The sequence below is a fragment of the Triticum aestivum genome, chromosome 5B, assembly GCF_018294505.1.
Source record: "Triticum aestivum cultivar Chinese Spring chromosome 5B, IWGSC CS RefSeq v2.1, whole genome shotgun sequence".
Taxonomy (NCBI): Eukaryota; Viridiplantae; Streptophyta; class Magnoliopsida; order Poales; family Poaceae; genus Triticum; species Triticum aestivum.
In genome coordinates, this window is record NC_057807.1 from 223,027,206 (window position 1) to 223,044,058 (window position 16,853).

The 16,853-nt window shown below is 44.2% G+C and overlaps 1 protein-coding gene across 5 annotated transcripts; it reads left to right on the top strand.

The window, feature by feature from the left end:
- Positions 1 to 4,050: 4,050 nt before the first annotated feature.
- LOC123111095 (uncharacterized) lies at positions 4,051 to 16,073 on the top strand. Of its 5 annotated transcripts, XM_044531779.1 has the most exons (23): positions 4,052 to 4,372; positions 4,510 to 7,138; positions 7,242 to 7,607; positions 7,732 to 7,813; positions 7,906 to 8,009; positions 8,133 to 8,546; positions 8,990 to 9,616; positions 9,720 to 10,013; positions 10,097 to 10,273; positions 10,364 to 10,693; positions 10,810 to 10,920; positions 11,008 to 11,169; positions 11,424 to 11,600; positions 11,696 to 12,022; positions 12,147 to 12,222; positions 12,318 to 12,421; positions 12,582 to 13,496; positions 14,132 to 14,213; positions 14,296 to 14,399; positions 14,477 to 14,758; positions 14,858 to 14,935; positions 15,044 to 15,511; positions 15,622 to 16,073. In XM_044531779.1, the coding sequence occupies exons 1-23, from the start codon at positions 4,259 to 4,261 to the stop codon at positions 15,864 to 15,866; spliced, it is 8,268 nt and encodes a 2,755-aa protein (XP_044387714.1). In that variant the 5' UTR covers positions 4,052 to 4,258; the 3' UTR covers positions 15,867 to 16,073. The 5 variants fall into 5 exon arrangements, with proteins under 5 accessions (XP_044387712.1, XP_044387713.1, XP_044387715.1 ...); XM_044531777.1 differs by having other exon boundaries at positions 4,051 to 4,372; positions 12,582 to 13,463; positions 14,858 to 15,511; XM_044531778.1 differs by having other exon boundaries at positions 4,051 to 4,372; positions 10,810 to 10,857; positions 14,858 to 15,511.
- The last annotated feature ends 780 nt before the right edge of the window (positions 16,074 to 16,853 follow it).

Genomic DNA, 16,853 nt, shown 5'->3' on the forward strand with positions numbered 1-16,853 from the left:
TGTTGAGTTATGTGACTTAAATCGCCTGCATCCGGAGGACGGACATAAGTCCCTTGAAAAATTGCTCTAAACGCGTCCTCGAGCTCTTCCCAACTTCCAACAGTGTTTTTTGGGAGACTTTTGAGCCAATGCCGAGCTGGCCCTTTGAGCTTGAGGGGTAGATATTTTATGGCGTGGAGATCATCTCCTCTAGCCATGTGTATGTGTAGTATGTAATCCTCTATCCAGACTCCAGGGTCTGTTGTTCCGTCGTATGCCTCTATGTTCATGGGTTTGAACCCTGCTGGAAACTCATGATCCAGCACCTCATTGGTGAAACATAGTGGGTGTGCGGCGCCCCTGTATTTGGGTGTGCCGCTGTCTTCGAACACTTGGCGTGTTGTGTTGCTTCCTGGGGCCCTCTTTTTTGGCCCGTAAATGGACCTAGCTAGGCCATCTATTTTCCCAGGATCATGAGTTGGCTTGTGTGCGGCGCCGCTTGTCGCTTTTGGCCTGCCATCTGGCCGTCTATCCGGACAGGCGGCCTCTTTGTTCTTTGACTGTGGGGGCTCTACGGCTTCCTCTCAAATTCTGGTAGCAGCTTGCGCTTTGGGTAGCTCTTTGTTTGGTGGCCATTGCCATATTTATCTGCGGTCTTGAGTACTTTGCTCCACCTCATTCTGAGTATGTCTTCCGCTGTTTTGAGCTTCCGTTTTTCCTTCTTTAGACTTCTTGCAGTGGCGACGAGTCTTTTGTGAAGGTTCTTATGCTCCAGTGGTGTGTCCGGCGTGAGGTCGTCTGGACTGTTGGTTTCGCCGGGTATGGATTGATTATCCGATTCGTCCTGTTCGGACGGTTGCTTGGTTGCATGTTCGTCATCCACTGGTTTGCCCTTCTCTATTGCTTGGTCATTAGGAATGCTGTTTTTGTCGAGGCGGGACTTAGGGCGGCGTCTACGTCGCCGTTTTGGCTGTTTGTCAGCGGGATTATCCTTTGCCGCGCCCCGTTGTTCCTCGTTATCGCTTCCTTTTGGGGTGTCCACCATATATACGCCATGGGTTGGGGTGGCCTTCCAGTGTTCGGTGAGCGCTGGTTCTTATCGTCTCCGGCATCGTCGTCCATACCGTCGATGTCTTCGGAGTCGTAGTCTAGCATGTCGGTTAGATCGTCGACAGTGGCTACAAAGTGGGTGGTGGGTGGGATTCGAATTTCTTTGTCGTCCGCATCCCAACCATCCTGGCCGTAGTCCGGCCAGGGCTCTCCGGATAGCGAGAGATACTTTAGCGAATTTAGGATGTCGCCAAAGGGTGAGTGCTGAAAGATGTCCGCAGCGGTGAACTCCATGATCGGCGCCCAATCGGATTCGATTGGCGGGGGCGCAGGAGGTTCAGAGTCCGGCGAGGAGTCCGGCGCCTCGGAGTCACGAGCTTTATAAGGGACAGGGTCAGTGTTCGGCTCTATCGCCGTAGAAGTTGCAGCCCCCGAGGCGGTGTCCAGCCACCCGTCCTCGATCTGCGCGATCGGCTCCGAACTATGGGTCAGAGCGAATTCGTGTGCGGCCTCCAAGGTACTGTCCGGCGGCAGAGCTAGATCATGCCCATCGTGACAGTGCGGCATGCTCAGCTGCGGCTTGGATCCATCGAAGATCAAGTCTCCGCGGATATCCGCCGTGAAGTTTAGGCTTCCAGATCTGACCTGATGGCCAGGGGCGTAGCTTTCGATCTGCTCCAGATGGCCAAGTGAATTGGCCCGCAGTGCGAAGCCGCCGAATACGAAGATCTGTCTGGGGGGAAAAGTCTCACCCTGGACGGCGTTGTTGTTGATTGAAGAAGCCATCAAGCCTATCGGTGACGACACAGAGGAACTCTCAATGAAAGCACCAATGTCGGTGTCAAAACCGGCGGATCTCGGGTAGGGGGTCCCGAACTGTGCGTCTAGGCGGATGGTAACAGGAGACAAGGGACACGATGTTTTTACCCAGGTTCGGGCCCTCTCGATGGAGGTAAAACCCTACTCCTACTTGATTGATATTGATGATATGGGTAGTACAAGAGTGGATCTACCACGAGATCAAGGAGGCTAAACCCTAAAAGCTAGCCTATGGTATGATTGTTGTAATGGTTGTTGTCCTACGGACTAAAGCCCTCCGGTTTATATAGACACCGGGGAGGGCTAGGGTTACACAGATTCGGTTACAATGGTAGGAGATCTACATATCCGTATTACCAAGCTTGCCTTCCACGCCAAGGAAAGTCCCATCCGGACACGGGACGAAGTCTTCAATCTTGTATCTTCATAGTCTTGGAGTCCGGCCGATGATGATAGTCCGGCTATCCGGACACCCCCTAGTCCAGGACTCCCTTAGTGGTTGACTAGGAGGGGGGGGGGGTTGAATAGGCTACAACCAATTTTTAGCTTTTCTTAACAAGTTAGGGTTAGCAACAAATATGTTGTCTAAATATGCAACTAGTTGAACAACCTATATGATGCTAGCAATGACAACACCACAAGTAAGCAAGATAAGCAACACAAGTAAAGCAAGCATAAAGTAAAGCTAAGAGATAAGCACAAGTGGAGTCGGGGGAGACGAGGATGTGTTACCGAAATTACTTCCCTTTGAGAGAATGCACGTGGGCAAGATTTAGACTATTCCAAGTATGAGCTCTTGGGACGTCCCGTGCGAGTGCGGCGGAGGGTTGCGAGGATGGCCCGATTTGTTGCCTCCTATCATGCTATTCAACGTGCCTCGGAGCCCTCCGCCGCATAATGAAATGGCCGACAAAACAAGTGATTTGTATGTTTGATGTTGTATTATTGAACTATTTGTTGTATTGGATGATAAACTATTTGTTTGAGTTGTAATAAATTGAACTATTTATTATTGATTTATTTTTTATGTGTTTGATCTTCATGGTTCTATTTGAATGTTAAATGTTGTTTGTGCTGAAGATGAGCGCCGTGTATCTACCGCGCCTGCTGAAGCCAGAGCTCTGCTGCCCGCAAAAAATTGCTATTTCGGCTCGTAAAATCATTTGAGCGCCGCGTATTGCGTGTTTGTTGAAGATGCTCTAACAAAACATAAAATATATTAGCTTTGTACAAACATTCTCTCTCCTGTTGCTATAACTTGCGGACGGAGCCACGGAGGTAGTGCTATTACTCACTAGTGACCTCGTGTGAGGGAGATGATTCATGTCTGTCATGTGAGCATCCAGAGGCGTCTTCTGAGTCCTTCGGGTCGGAGGTGCATGTGGTTAAGGATATTGATGTGGCCGGTGTGTGCGCTAATGGGAAGACGTCTGCGATTTCTTGATGGATGGTGCTGAGTTTCTTGTGTTGTCGATGTGGCTTTGATTGTTCGAGTCATCGTTGTTGGTGTTCTTGTCATGGTTCTGTTGAGTTGTGCAAGTGTGGTGAGGTACGATTGTTATGTGTTAGGAGCATGTGACGGGTTGTCTGTGTGGTCACGGTGTTTCGTGCTTTCCGAGTAGCCTGTTTCGGGTCGTTTAATTGTATCGGTTTTTGCCCGGTTTTCCGAAAATTAACTGAGCAATTCACTTCTTCTTAATTAGTCGATGAGGCAAATATTTTGCCTCCGTTTCAAAAAAAAGAAAAAACTTGCGGACGGAGGTAGTGCTACTGGAACAAAAGTCCCGTATGCACGAGCACCTCGGTGGGACGAAGGGCGCGCGGTTTGTCTCACCCGAAACCCGGTGCTACGTACACACAGTCCACACCATTATACCTCCCTCAGAAATTAAAAAGTCTATACGCGTACCCTCCTCTTCTTCACTGACGCAGCGACCCAACTAACCGCTGGTCTTCCCCTACCCCACCCATCAGCCGAATACCTGGCAACGCGTCACCGTATAACCGCACTGGCGGGCATGCCCGGTTTAATTTCGCGTCTTTTACTGGGCGGGAAGCCCCAAATTTCGAAGCCCACGCCTCCTTCCGCAGCAAGCCTCGGGCCTCTCTGTCACTGCCACACTGTTCCCACCGCCACCGCCCTTCCGGGACCCGCACGTCAGTACCCCACCCACTAGCCCCGCATTCCCCGGCCGCTACGAACCCGAAATCCCCCGACGCTCGGGATTCGATCGATTGAAATCCCAAACCAAAAATCCGCGAGAGGCCCTCATAATCTCCTTTCGCCTTCGCCCTCCCCCGCCCCCTCCGCAAGTTCGAAAGCAGTGAGAGGGATCCGCGGAGATGGCCGGTGCTCTCGCCGGATCGTGGTGACCCGCGGGGTGGGTTTGGATTCGTGCGCGCGGCTAAGATGGATTTCGCGGCGATGAAGCGGCGGGAACTGCAGGCGCTCTGCAAGGAGCACGGCCTCAAGGCGAACGGATCCAACGCCGACCTGGCCGCCCGCCTCGCCGCCACGCTCTCGGTATGGACTGTGGGTTCCCCACTCGCTCTCCTCGAACCCTCGCTTTCCCCCCTAGGTTCCTCGCCATGCTTCACGCGACACGAGCGGCTGTGGAAATGGAGGGGACTGATCCTTGTGTTTGTTTGAACGCTTTGCAGATTTCTGGCGGTGCGGAGGAGTATGCGGTCGGCGTCGTTGTGGGGAAGGGGTGTTTGAAGCGATCAATCTGCGGGGATTCGGATGCGGTCAAGAAGGTGACGTTTGTGTTGGAGGAAGAGGAGGAGGCGGAGGTGGGTGGCAGACGCCTCTTGTTGTCGCCTGTTGTTGCCAGGACGAGGGGCAGGCCGAGGGCCGCGGAGCCTCTCTCTCTCGCCCAAGAAAGTGGAGGGGATCGTCGGAGAACGCGTTCCCAAGTTGGCGGTGATTCTGCTGACGAAACTGATGCCGGACAGGCAGGTGCAGATGCTGTGACGAGGCGACACAGGAGGAATGCAGCGAATTTGGGTGCAGGTGATGTGGTTGAGAGGGTGACTGGAGCTGTAGGCCGGAAAACCTCTGCCAAAGCTGAGCAACAAGAGCTGGACGCTGGAGAAGCAGTTGGTAGGAAGCATCAGCTGAAGCGGAAGACCAGGGAGAATGACGCTGACAATTTAGATGTCAGTGTGCAAGTTGGAGTTTCTCGTAGAAGCACAAGGTCTAGTGCTGTTCAGTCTGAGCCTGCTGCCGCACCGGCTCCTGTTGTTCACAACAAAAGAGGGAGGAAGACGGCAGGAGATCTGAAGGAACAACATCGTGTCAAGGAGCAACCTACTGAAATTCAACATGTTGGCAGAACTCTAAGATCTGGATTGGTTGTGGCTGACCCACCGTTGCCTACTGTTTCTGAAAATAAGAGAAGTAGGTCAAAGGTGCCGGAAGGCAAAACTGCTGTCGAGAAGGTTGCTGAGGTGGAAATATCTGGTAGGACTACAAGATCAAGCTCAGTACCAGCTGCTGCGACGTCACCCATTGTCGTTGCGAAGAAGAGGAGAAAAACCAAGAATGTCAACTCGGATGAAGGGCAACATATGGTTCCAGATGTTTCAAATGATGCTCCAGTTACAAGGGTCTTGAGGAATAGAGCTATTCAGACAATTGGCAGTACTGACTTGAAGGTAGCTCGCCCAACCATGCTCAATGCCGCCAAAGACAGCGTAGAAGATGGTGTGGCTAAGCAAGACGGGCATGTGGGGTCCAAAAAGAGGAAAATGTCGAATCGCAAGGCTACAGTAGCGACAAATGGCGGTGAAATCCCATTTTCTGATAGCAATGGTAAGGCTTCTGCTATGGACATGCACGTAGAGGTACCTGGGCCTGTGAGAAGATCGATGCGGAAATCTGTTGTTCCATCGTTTCTTGAGCACGAAACCAAAGGTATGCGTGGAGATGTGGAGATGAAAGAAACAGTGACAAAACCTGTTGGGCGATCAACCCGGCGATCTCTTGCCCCAGTTATACTTGAGAAAGAGTCCAAGGGTCTCACAAAACCTGTGGAGATCAAAGAAACAGTGACAAAACCTGTTGGGCGATCATCCCGGCGATCTGTTGCCACAGTTATACTTGAGAAAGAGTGCAAGGTTCTCCCAAAAGAAATGATTCCTCAAGTGCATGTTAAGCGACCAACAAAGAAATCTCTTGTCTCGGCTATGACTGAGAAAGGAACAAAGAGCATCGTTACAGACATGATTCCAGAAGCACGTGCTGGAAGGTCAACGCGGAAACCTGCTCTTGCTATTGTTAATAGTAAGAAGAATGATCACTGTGAAGCAGCCAGCAGCGAGAAGTGTTCAAGTGCTAAGAGTGAAGACTTGGAGAAGCAACGAACAGTCAAGCAACCTGTTAGACGGTTAACACGGAAATCATTTGTTCCGGCTGTGCTTGAGAAGGACAGGAAGGCTGTACCTGCAGATATGAATCCTGATCCACAGTTCAATAATGAGAATGGTGATCACACTAAAATGAAATGTGCTAAGGGTGGACACTTGGAGAAACAACTACTAGTGAAAGAACCATCTAGGCGATCAAAACACAAATCTGTTGCCCCACATGTGATTGAGAAAGAACTTAAGGGTTTACAAGAAGAATCAAAGTCTGAAGTTCCTGTGAGCACATCTGTGCGTAAACCGGCTTGTCCTAACGCGGTTGATAAGGAGAGCAAGGATCACAGAGAAATTGTCCCACATGTGATTGAAAAAGACATTAAGGGTTCTCAAGAAGAATCGAATCCAGATGTTCCTGTGAGGACATCAGTGCGTAAACCGGCTGGTCCTAATGCGGTTGATAAGGAGAGCAAGGATCACAGTGAAATTGTCAGGAGGGAAGAGTCAAGTGTTCGCACAAGAAGCGCACAAACAAAACTCCAACGTTCTGTTCAGAATGATGCGAGTCTGCGGCAAACAAGACACAGATCTTCGAAGCTAGCGATATCACCGCTACCATCAAAGCCAACAGCTTCAAAGGGAAGACCTGCAAAGAGGAGTAGAACAGCATCTTTGGAAGAAGTCATGCCTGCTGAAGAGCAGAAGGAAGACCAAATTGCTTGTGGTGGCCACACGAGTGATATGATTGATGTTGCCAGTAGTGCTAATAGCTTGGAAAGTGGGGTGCTGCCTTCCCCAGCTGAAAAATGTGATTTGCGTGACTCACAGCTTAACACTCAGCTGGAGGGCACAGTCGTTGAATCTAGCATCAGCCATGGTAAAGATATTAGTAACATTTTGGAGGTCGAGCTTGAGAGCACAGTAGTAGGTCAGTAACTCAGTGTTATTGTTACTCTGAATTTGCTTTCTTATCATGTTGTTCTGTACAATTGCTTTTGAAGTAATGCATATTTGTTCAAATAATGTTTCAGGTACTACTGAGAAGCCTCCGTCCGATTTAGCTATTCCGGACTGTACACATGTAGGTGCTTTATCTGAGGAAGCCCTGGACTCAATAGAAAATGATGCTGCAAGGTGCTCACCAGATCTTGAACAATCACCCACTGGGCTACAGTTCCTATTCTCACAGGGAAACATAGAAGAACCTGATACAGATAACACTAGTCCATTTTTTAAAAATGTCATGGAAGAATCAGATGTTCACAAGGTTGAATGCCAAGTTGAAACAGTTGTTTCATTAAAACCTGACTCATATCAAGGCTCTGATGAATATTCAATCAGAATCGAAGAAAGTGGAGGTTTAATGTTTTCGTCTCAGCAAAATAATGAACAAGAAGGTATATCTTTTGAAATCTTTCACAGGTTTCTATTGTAGATTATCTGATCTGTGTTGTTCCTTTTTTTTAAATCTCTTCATGTTATTCTGTGCAAAATAAAAACTGAAATCAATTTGTTTCTCAGGATTTTCATTGTCCACCCTCAGAAAAGATTGGGTTGCATCTGTTCAGTTGGATTTGTCAGAGGATGTGCATCATACAGTAAGGTAAATGTATTTTGGATACATAAAATAGTAAAATTACAGATATGATGAACGCTATGGGCCACTCTTCTAAAACTGGGAAATGCAATTTACAGGGATACTACTAGAAAGGACGTGATCTGCAATGAGGAAGAGGAAACGGACCTTATTCCTTCGGACATTAATGCTCCCCATGAGAAATCACATGCGGATGAACCTGGTAATCTCCTAATTGATTTCTTTTGATTTTAGTGTCTGTTATGCACAAAATCTTGTTTTCATCTTTTATAATTCAGGAATATCATGGATATCTCTAGGCTGATCTCTGCATCTGCTACTGCAGCTGAGCACGTTTCTGGTGTTAGCGGAGCTCTATTTTGCATTTCACAGAGCACCGTTGTTGTTGATGAAGTAAATTCGGATTCTTCACCGCTAGAATCAGTGGATGCTTTAGATAATCACATAGCATCTTCTAATACTGAAGGGCTTCAACAGGATAATATAGAGGAATGCAATCTACACAATGCAAGAGTCACAGAAGACATCCATGCAAGTGTCACGTCTGAAGCTGCACAGGTTGCTGTACCAGAAAGTGGAAAAATGCTGCAGCCAGATGTAGAAACATTAGTATTGCCAGATGAGCAGCTTAAGCGCAAGCTGGAGGGTGATGATCTAGAAGTACAAAGCTTTAGCCGTGGTAAAGATGAATCTCCAAAACAATCTACATCATGTGAGGATCAAAGCTTTTTAGGGTCAGGTAAATATTTCTGAAAACTTGTTTAGATTAATCTTAGACACTGTCTGTTTGATTCGATAGTACTCCCATTATTTTGCGCAAAAGTGGCATTTTAGGTATTGACCACTAGTTTCTACCATATGAAACCCAACAAAATTACAATTCTCTGAAATACTTATGAGTTATGAGAAATATCTTAGCATATGATTTTCAAGTTTCCAATCTAAATATTTAAAAGAATATTGGCAGTCAAGAATCTGAAAAGTTTGAATGAAGATGCTGTTTGACAACACTACTACTCCCTCCGTTCCAAAATAGATGACCCAACTTTATACTAACTTTGTACTAAAGTTGATACAAAGTTGAGTCATCTATTTTGGAACGGAGGGAGTGGTTATTTGTCAACCGGGGGAAGTAAAATATTTGCTCTCCATATCATCTCATGACTTGCTTTTTTGCATCAGGTATTTGTCAAACTGTTTCGCGAAGGTATACAGATGTGGTTTGTGTCAAGGATCATAAAGATGAATGCAATCAACACATGTCTGAACCTGCACTTGATGAACGATCGGAGGGTGGAATGTCAGTGCTCCGAGCTGAAGAAACATCACCATTTCCAGATGAGCAACTTAATACCAAGCTGGAGGGTAACACAGAACAAGGCCTTATCTGTGATAAAGACAGCAGCAATGTTTCTCTCACTGAATTTTTGGGAAACAATCATGTGTCTAGCTTGAAGGACCCTACAATGGACCCTTGCTATGACCAGGAGCTCCCAAATGACATGCCTGCACCTAAATCTCCTGAAGAATCTGCAGTTTTTCTGGATGACAAAGTCTCGGGTTCAGTGCAAGTGCAAAGCCTTAGCTGTGATAAAGATGGTAGCATTGTCTCTGACACTGGATCTTTGGGAAACAAGAATCTGTCCAGCATGAAGGACCCTTCAATGGATCCTTGCCATGTCCAGGAACTCCCCAGTGGCCCTTCAATGGATCCTTGCCATGACCAGGGACTACCAGGGGGCATGCCTGCACCTAAATCTCCTGATGAATTTGCAGTTTCTATGGATGAGAGAGTCTCTGGTTCAGTAGGTCAGCATGGTTCCTCTTTTGTCTTGTCAAATAAATTCGTTAGTTCCTTTGTATGAGATTTACTTTTCCTATTGTGTTTCCTGATTCCAATTTTTTTCATCAGGGATTTGTCAAATTAGTGCAAGCATAGGCAAAGGAAACCACATTGCTATGGATCCCCACCATACTGTGAAGCAAGTGGATAACCTGAGCCATTCTGCCGCTGCCTTGCTGAGAAACATGGAGAACACACCGTGTAAGCCTGATGCTCTTGAGCCTAGCAGTGATCACTTGTTTGTGATTGATTCATCAACACCTATGGAGCCTCTACTGACGGAAGCAGGACTTAAAGTGGGCTGTCCTGACAAGAAACTACCCATGGAGCAGGTTCAGCAAGATGATTTACAAGTGCAAGAAGGTAAGGATCGTCTAAAGGAGGAGTGGCTTGTTTGCACCATTGAGTTATATATTATTTGACAGGAATGTATAAATATCTGTCAGGTACCGTAGAGAAGACATCATTAGGTTCAGCTACACCAGAGTGTAAACATGAATGTGTATCACCTGATAAAGCAGGACCACGCTCATTGAAGAATGAGAGATATCCATCAAGTATTGAACAATCATTATTTGATCAGCAGTCCCTTTCTTTGCAGGAGGATGTGCAAGTACATGAAGGTAAGGATCTTCTATATAATAATCTCTAAAGGATTTGTTGACCCGTTGTGTTATGTGTTAATTTGAGAGGAATATATCAAAATTTGACAGGTACCCCAGAGAAGACAGCACTAGGTTCAACTACACCAGAGTGTAAAGATGAATGTGGTTTTCCAGATGAAGCAGATCCACACTCATTGAAGAACGGGAGAGGTTCATTGATTGTTGAACAATCACCATGTAGTCTGCCGACCCTTTTCACGCAGGAAAGTGTAGAAGAACGCAGTAAATGTGTTGTCCTTTCTTCAGCAAGATTTCAGGCTCAAAATGGGGTTTGTGAGTCAAATCCTGGTTCAGACCATGATACTAGTGCGGACTTTAGTACAGTTTCCAAAAGTGAAGATTGTTTGGATACTTCTCAGCAAGATAATGAAAATGAAGGTATATGATAACAGAGTCCCTTTGTTCTTTCATAATTTTGTGGAAAACATACATGTTATGATATTCAGCTGTTTGAAGGCTAAATACATGATGGGAATGATAATGTATTCTTTCAGGATTATTGGAGGCTAGTCACGAACAAGATGATTTCCAAGTACAAGAAGGTAAGGATCTTTCAGGATTATTGGAGGCTAGTCACGAACAAGATGATTTCCAAGTACAAGAAGGTAAGGATCTGTTGTCTAAAGGAGGGGTGACTTGTTTGCACCATTGAGCTATATATTATTTGACAGGAATATAAAAATATCTATCAGGTAACATGGAGAAGACAACACTAGGTTCAGATTTACCAGAGTGTAAACATGAATTTGGTTTACCTGCTGAAGCAGAACCCCACTCATTGATGAATCAGAGATCAAGTATTGAGCAATCGGCATTTGGTCCGCAGTCCCTTATCTTAAAGGAGGGAGGACAAGGTAAGAATCTACTTCTTCCGTTCCTAATTATAAGTCTTTTCAGAGACTCCAATGCGGACTACATACGGAGCAAAATGAGTGAATCTACACTCTAAAATGCGTCTATATACATCTGTATGTAGTCCGTATTGAAATCTCTGAAAAGACTTATATTTAGACGGAGGAAGTATTATTTATATTCTTTAAAGGATGTGTTGTTCAGTTGCAACATTGAGCTGTATTTTATTTGAGATGTATATATAATTATTTGTCAGGCACTGTAGAGAATACAGCAGTAGATTCAGCTACACCAGAGTGTAAACATGAATGTGTATCACCTGATAAAGCAGGACCACACTCATTGAAGAATGAAAGATATCCATTAAATATTGCACAATCATCATTTGATCTGCAGCCCTTTTCCTCGCAGGATGATGTACAAGTACATGAAGGTAAGGATCTTATATAAAATCTCTAAAGATTGAGAAGTTTGGTTGCCCCGTTGTGTTATGTGTTAATTTAAGAGGAATATATCAATATTTGTCAGGTACCCTACAGAAGACAGCACTAGGTTCAGCTACACCAGAGTGTAAAGATGAATATGGATTTCCTGATGAAGCAGATCCGCACTCATTGAAGAATGAGAGAGGTTCATTAGGTGTTGAACAACCACTTAGTTTGCCGTCCCTTTTCTCGGAGGAAAGCATAGAAGAACCCAGTGAATGTGTTGCCCTTTCTTCAGCAAGTGTTCAGGCTGAAACTGGAGTTAATGAGTCAAAACCTGGTTTAGACCATGATACTAGTGTAGATTTTAGTACAGTTTCCAAAAGTGAAGATTGTCTGGTTACTTCTCAGCAAGATAATGAAAATGAAGGTATATGATAACAGAGTTCCTTTGTTCTTTCAATGTTCTTCTATGAACTTGTGGAAAAAAAAGTTGTGATATTCAGCTGTTTGAATGCTAAATACATGATGTGGATGATAACGTATTCTTTCAGGATTAATGAAGGCTAGTCATGAACAAGAGCAGGTGGCAACTGGTCAGCTTGATTTGGAGGCTGCAAGTATCACGGAGTAAGTGTAATTCATCTCAGAATCACTAGAAGCATGTATAATAATTGTTTTTGTTTGACCGCTTTAACATGCAAATTATGAATTTCCAATCCCAGGGACGCCGATTCTGAGGAAGTAGCCTATGATGAAGAAAATAAGAAGCCTGTTGATCCTACAGACATTAATTCTTCGTGTCAAAAAATAAATGTCAGCGGACCTGGTAATCACCTTATTGATTTTACCGAATCTTTGAGTCTTAATTTGTTAACTACGTTTCATATCAACATTGTTTCATCAGTAGATAAGCAGCTTCCTGTCGGTCATACAAATAGCATGCTCCTATACTTGAGCAGAATCTAATTATTTTTCACCTACTGCAGTTGAGCATGCTTCTGGTCTTGGTGATGCTTTATTGAGCCCCTCACTAATTGCTTGTACTGATGACAGTGATGTGCATCTGAGTTCTAATCCTTGCCTGTTTGAATCAACTGATTTCCCGGATGAAATAGATTGGTCCAATACCGAGGCTTTGCAGCAGGGTCTCCAAAAGCAGCAATGCGACGAGCGCAAAGAATACCAAGTTCCTTTCGGAGCCGGTAATGATATGATTGAAGCTGGCACAAAAGACATAGACAGTGTAGTTCCACCACTTCCAGCTGAAGAAACATCAAATATGCGAGACGAGCAGTTTAACACCAAGTTGCCGGGCACAGAAGTTGCGGAATTTGGTCTTAGCTGTAACAAAGGCGGTAATAATTATTTAGATACTGAATCTGTGGTGAACAGTTGTAGAAATATTCCGTCGGATTCCAGTTTACCAACGGATTGTTCTACGGATGATTACCAGCAAATGGAGCTCTTTGAAGGCCCTGCTGAACAAAAATCTCCCGAAGATGCTTCTGTGTGCTGGGAGGACAGTGTTCCAAGAGCAGTGTCAGCTACCATTGAGAAGCCTTCACCTTCATTTGATTTAGCAATTCCAGATTTTAAACATGAAGGTGCTCTATCAGAGGAAGCAGTGTACTCAATAAAGAATGACACTGAAAGCTGTTCACGAGATCACAGACGATCGTCCATTGGGCTTCATCCCTTGTTCTCGGAGGAGTCATTTAAAGGACCAGATGTGGATGATGATCTTGTGCTTCCAAGTACTGAGAATGAAGATGATTCCAACATTTGTCATGCTGAAAAAATGGTTTCTTCAGAACCTGATTCACATCAAGGGTCTCCTGTAGATTTAAGTATAGTTGAAGAAATTAAGGGTATGTTTTCATCTGAGAGAGATGATGAACAAGGTATGGATTTTTACCTACTACTCCCTTTGTTTCTTTTTGCCTCACATATTAGGATTGTCATGAGTCAATCTTTCTGATGTTTGGCCAAATTTGTAGAAAAAAAATCAACAATCCAAATACAAAATTAAAATCATTAGATCTATCATGGAATATATTTACACATTGTATTTATTTGGCAATAGATGTTAATACTCCCTCCGGTCCTTTTTAGTCTGCATATAAGTTTTGTTCAAAGTCAACTTATGTTTACTTTGACCAAACTTATAGAAAAAAAGATCAACATTCACAATGGCAAATGAACATTGTTAGATTCATTCTGAAATATAGTTTCATAGTATATATATTGGGTATTGTAGATATTGATATTTTTTAATATAAATTTGGTCAAACTTTGTAAAGTTTGACTTGACACAAATCTAATACGCTGAGTAAAAAGGACCGGAGGGAGTACTTTTTAGTACAAATTAATTCAAACTTCACAAAGTTTGACTTAAGACAAACCTAATATGTGAAATAAAAATAGACAGGGAGGGATTACTAGTAGGTGTCTGTTGGAGAATATCAAATTCTTGTTGTTCCTCTGTTTACTATTTTTCTATGCAATACAAGAACTAAATTATGTTATATTCTTGTAGGATTCTTGAGTTCCGGCCAAAAAACAGAATGCATTGCATCTGCCCGGTTGGATTCATCAGAGGATTGTAATCTTGTGAAAAGGTAATTCTCCAGATTAAAATAAGTACAGCTGCACTGAATGATATCTGGCCATTTTTATTAAAATGAGAAGTCCAACCTATAGGGATATTAATACTGAGGTGATCTGCAAGGAGGAAGAGAAACTGGAACTTGTTCCTTATTCTGACACTCACACCCTTCATGAAACATCAAATACTGACGAACCTGGTAAACCTCAGTTTTATTATTCTTGTTTGTACACTTTAACCATAGAAGCTTCATTAAAATATATTTGTTTTATTCAGATGAACAGAAAATAACCCTGCTGCATGCTGCGGAAACATCGGCTTCAGCAGATAAGCAGCTTAGCTCCGAGCTGGAGGAGGATGAATTTAAGGAACGCAACTTTAGTAGTGAAGAAACGATTGGCATATTTGGTGTTGGATCGGTGAAGAGTAATCTATTCCATTTGCATGAAGACTCTCACACCAATCCTATCCAGGGAAAGGAGCTCCCAGATAACGTATCTGCACCTAAATCTCCTGAACAATCCATGATTGGTCATGCTGAGAGTCTTTTAGGATCAGGTCAGTATTTGTGATGACTTGATTGGATTTTTTTAACCTTGATGCATTTTAATTCCTAAAAAAATTACTTATTGTATTGCGCTGTGACACTTCTATCAGGCATTTGTCAGACTGTCGTTCAAAGGAGTACAGAAGAAATCAACACCAAGCTCCAACATGAGCGTAAAGAGGAAGGCAGTAAGTACATTGACGATCAAACCACTCTCATGTCTGAATGTGCACTGTTTGGAGGATCAGTAAGTGGAACGACACTGCTGCTAACTGCTGAAACATCTTCATTGCCAGATGAGCAATTTGGCCCTGAGCTCGAGTTTGACGCATTTGAGGAACCTGACCATAGTTATGATGAAAATGCAAGCTACTTATTTGGTTCTGGGTCTCAGAAGAACAATGTACCCAATCTGGGTCATAAGGAGGAATACTATGAGCACAGTGATGATCCAGCCATACTATCAAGTGGCATGCCCAAGCCCTCACTGAGTAGAGAATCAGAAAGTGGAGTGGCACTGAAGCCAGCTGAAGAAACACCGGCATTGACAAATGAGAACCCTAACTTTAAGATGGAGGAACTGGGCCTTTGCATTAGTGACATGTCTGATACTGGATTAATGGAGAACAACAATCTATCTTGCTTGCCCAAAGACACTTATATGGAAACGTGGAACAAAGATGAGATTTCAATTGGCACGCCTGCAGCTAAATCTCCCGGAAAATCTGCAGTTTGCCCAGATGACAGGGTTCCTGGGTCAGTAGGTCAGCATATTTCTTTAACTGTTATACTGTTTCTTTTTGCTAGGAACTATTTTAGTTCCTTGCCTGATATATATGCTTTGCTTACTACGTTTCCTGACTCTTAACATCAGGAATCTGCCAAACTAGTGGGCGACGGCGCATAGATGAAATTAGCACAAAGTTGCTGAGCTTCAAAATTTCGAGTGCAGTGAAAGGAAGTTACATTTCCATGGACTCTGCAGATGACTTGAAGCAAGGCGACAATCTGAGTCCGGCTGCTTTGCCAGGGAACTGGGAGAATGTTCCTGCAGCCAAAGCAGATAATCCTGCAAAGCAAAACAGTGACTGCTCGGTTGCGAAGGACAACTCAAGCTGAGGGATCACCGATGGATTGTAGATTGTTAGGTTAGTGTTTTGGTTCTTTCTTCAACCTTTGGTTGAAGGAAGTGATTATGTCTGCCAGGAAGCAAAATCAATATATATATAGTACTTGTGAGATTGGCTCCGTGCTTGTCTTAAAACTATTTGCTGTTTAGTTTAGTGTGTCTATGATAATAGGAGAGATTGATGCAATTGTCCATAATACTAACCTTCAGCTCAGTTTTTGCGATCTTTTAGAAGCGGTACCTGTTAATATCCCTGCGTCTGTTCAATACCAGTGGTTCAGTGTTTAGGAGTTGCGTTTGTGGTTCAGTGTTTCGCTAGTTGTCAACTGGTTTGTCGCAAGTTTGTTCTGAATGGTATGGGCTACATCCCTGGAGAATCGGTGGCGGCTCCAGGTATTAGAGAACGATCGTTTCTGGCGGACGAGCTTGAAGGGCCATCTGTGCTTACAGATTAGCCATGACATTTGCTTTTTGATGAGGTGGGATCGCTATTACTGGTATAGCAGTTGTCGAAGCAACATGGCGAAAACAGGGCGAGTTTGCAAGGTATAGTCTTCTCATTGTCCACGAGAATTGCTGCCGTGGCCTCCGCTCCTTCGCGGTTGCTGGGTGGCGACTCAGGGTGTGCGTTTGGTTTTTTCGGTTTGATTCGGTTCGGTTTATACGGTTTTTGGTTTATACGTTTTTTATACTTCGGTTTATACGGCTTTATACATAGATATGGTTCGGTTTCGATAATAATCATTTAATTTCGGTTCGGTTTCGGTAATAACCAAAATAACGAAAGTTGACGCGAATTTTTGAACAACGCATAATTTTTTTATCACATGATTCAATTTGTGTATGTAGGTTAGTTTTTTCTTTTGAGAACTATGTACATAAATTAAATCATTAGATGTCATACATGATTTGGTGGGGGCATATATGTATCATGTATGTACGACGTGCACCAGATCGAGGCATATGACTGATGAGGC

Bases quoted from the DNA above. Each gene is read 5' to 3' on its own strand.
- LOC123111095 (XM_044531776.1), top strand. From the start codon at position 4,259: ATGGATTTCGCGGCGATGAAGCGGCGGGAACTGCAGGCGCTCTGCAAG. The intron at 10,014-10,096 runs GTAAGGATCGTC...AATATCTGTCAG, and splicing joins TGATTTACAAGTGCAAGAAG to GTACCGTAGAGAAGACATCA. The intron at 12,223-12,317 runs GTAAGTGTAATT...TTCCAATCCCAG, and splicing joins GAGGCTGCAAGTATCACGGA to GGACGCCGATTCTGAGGAAG.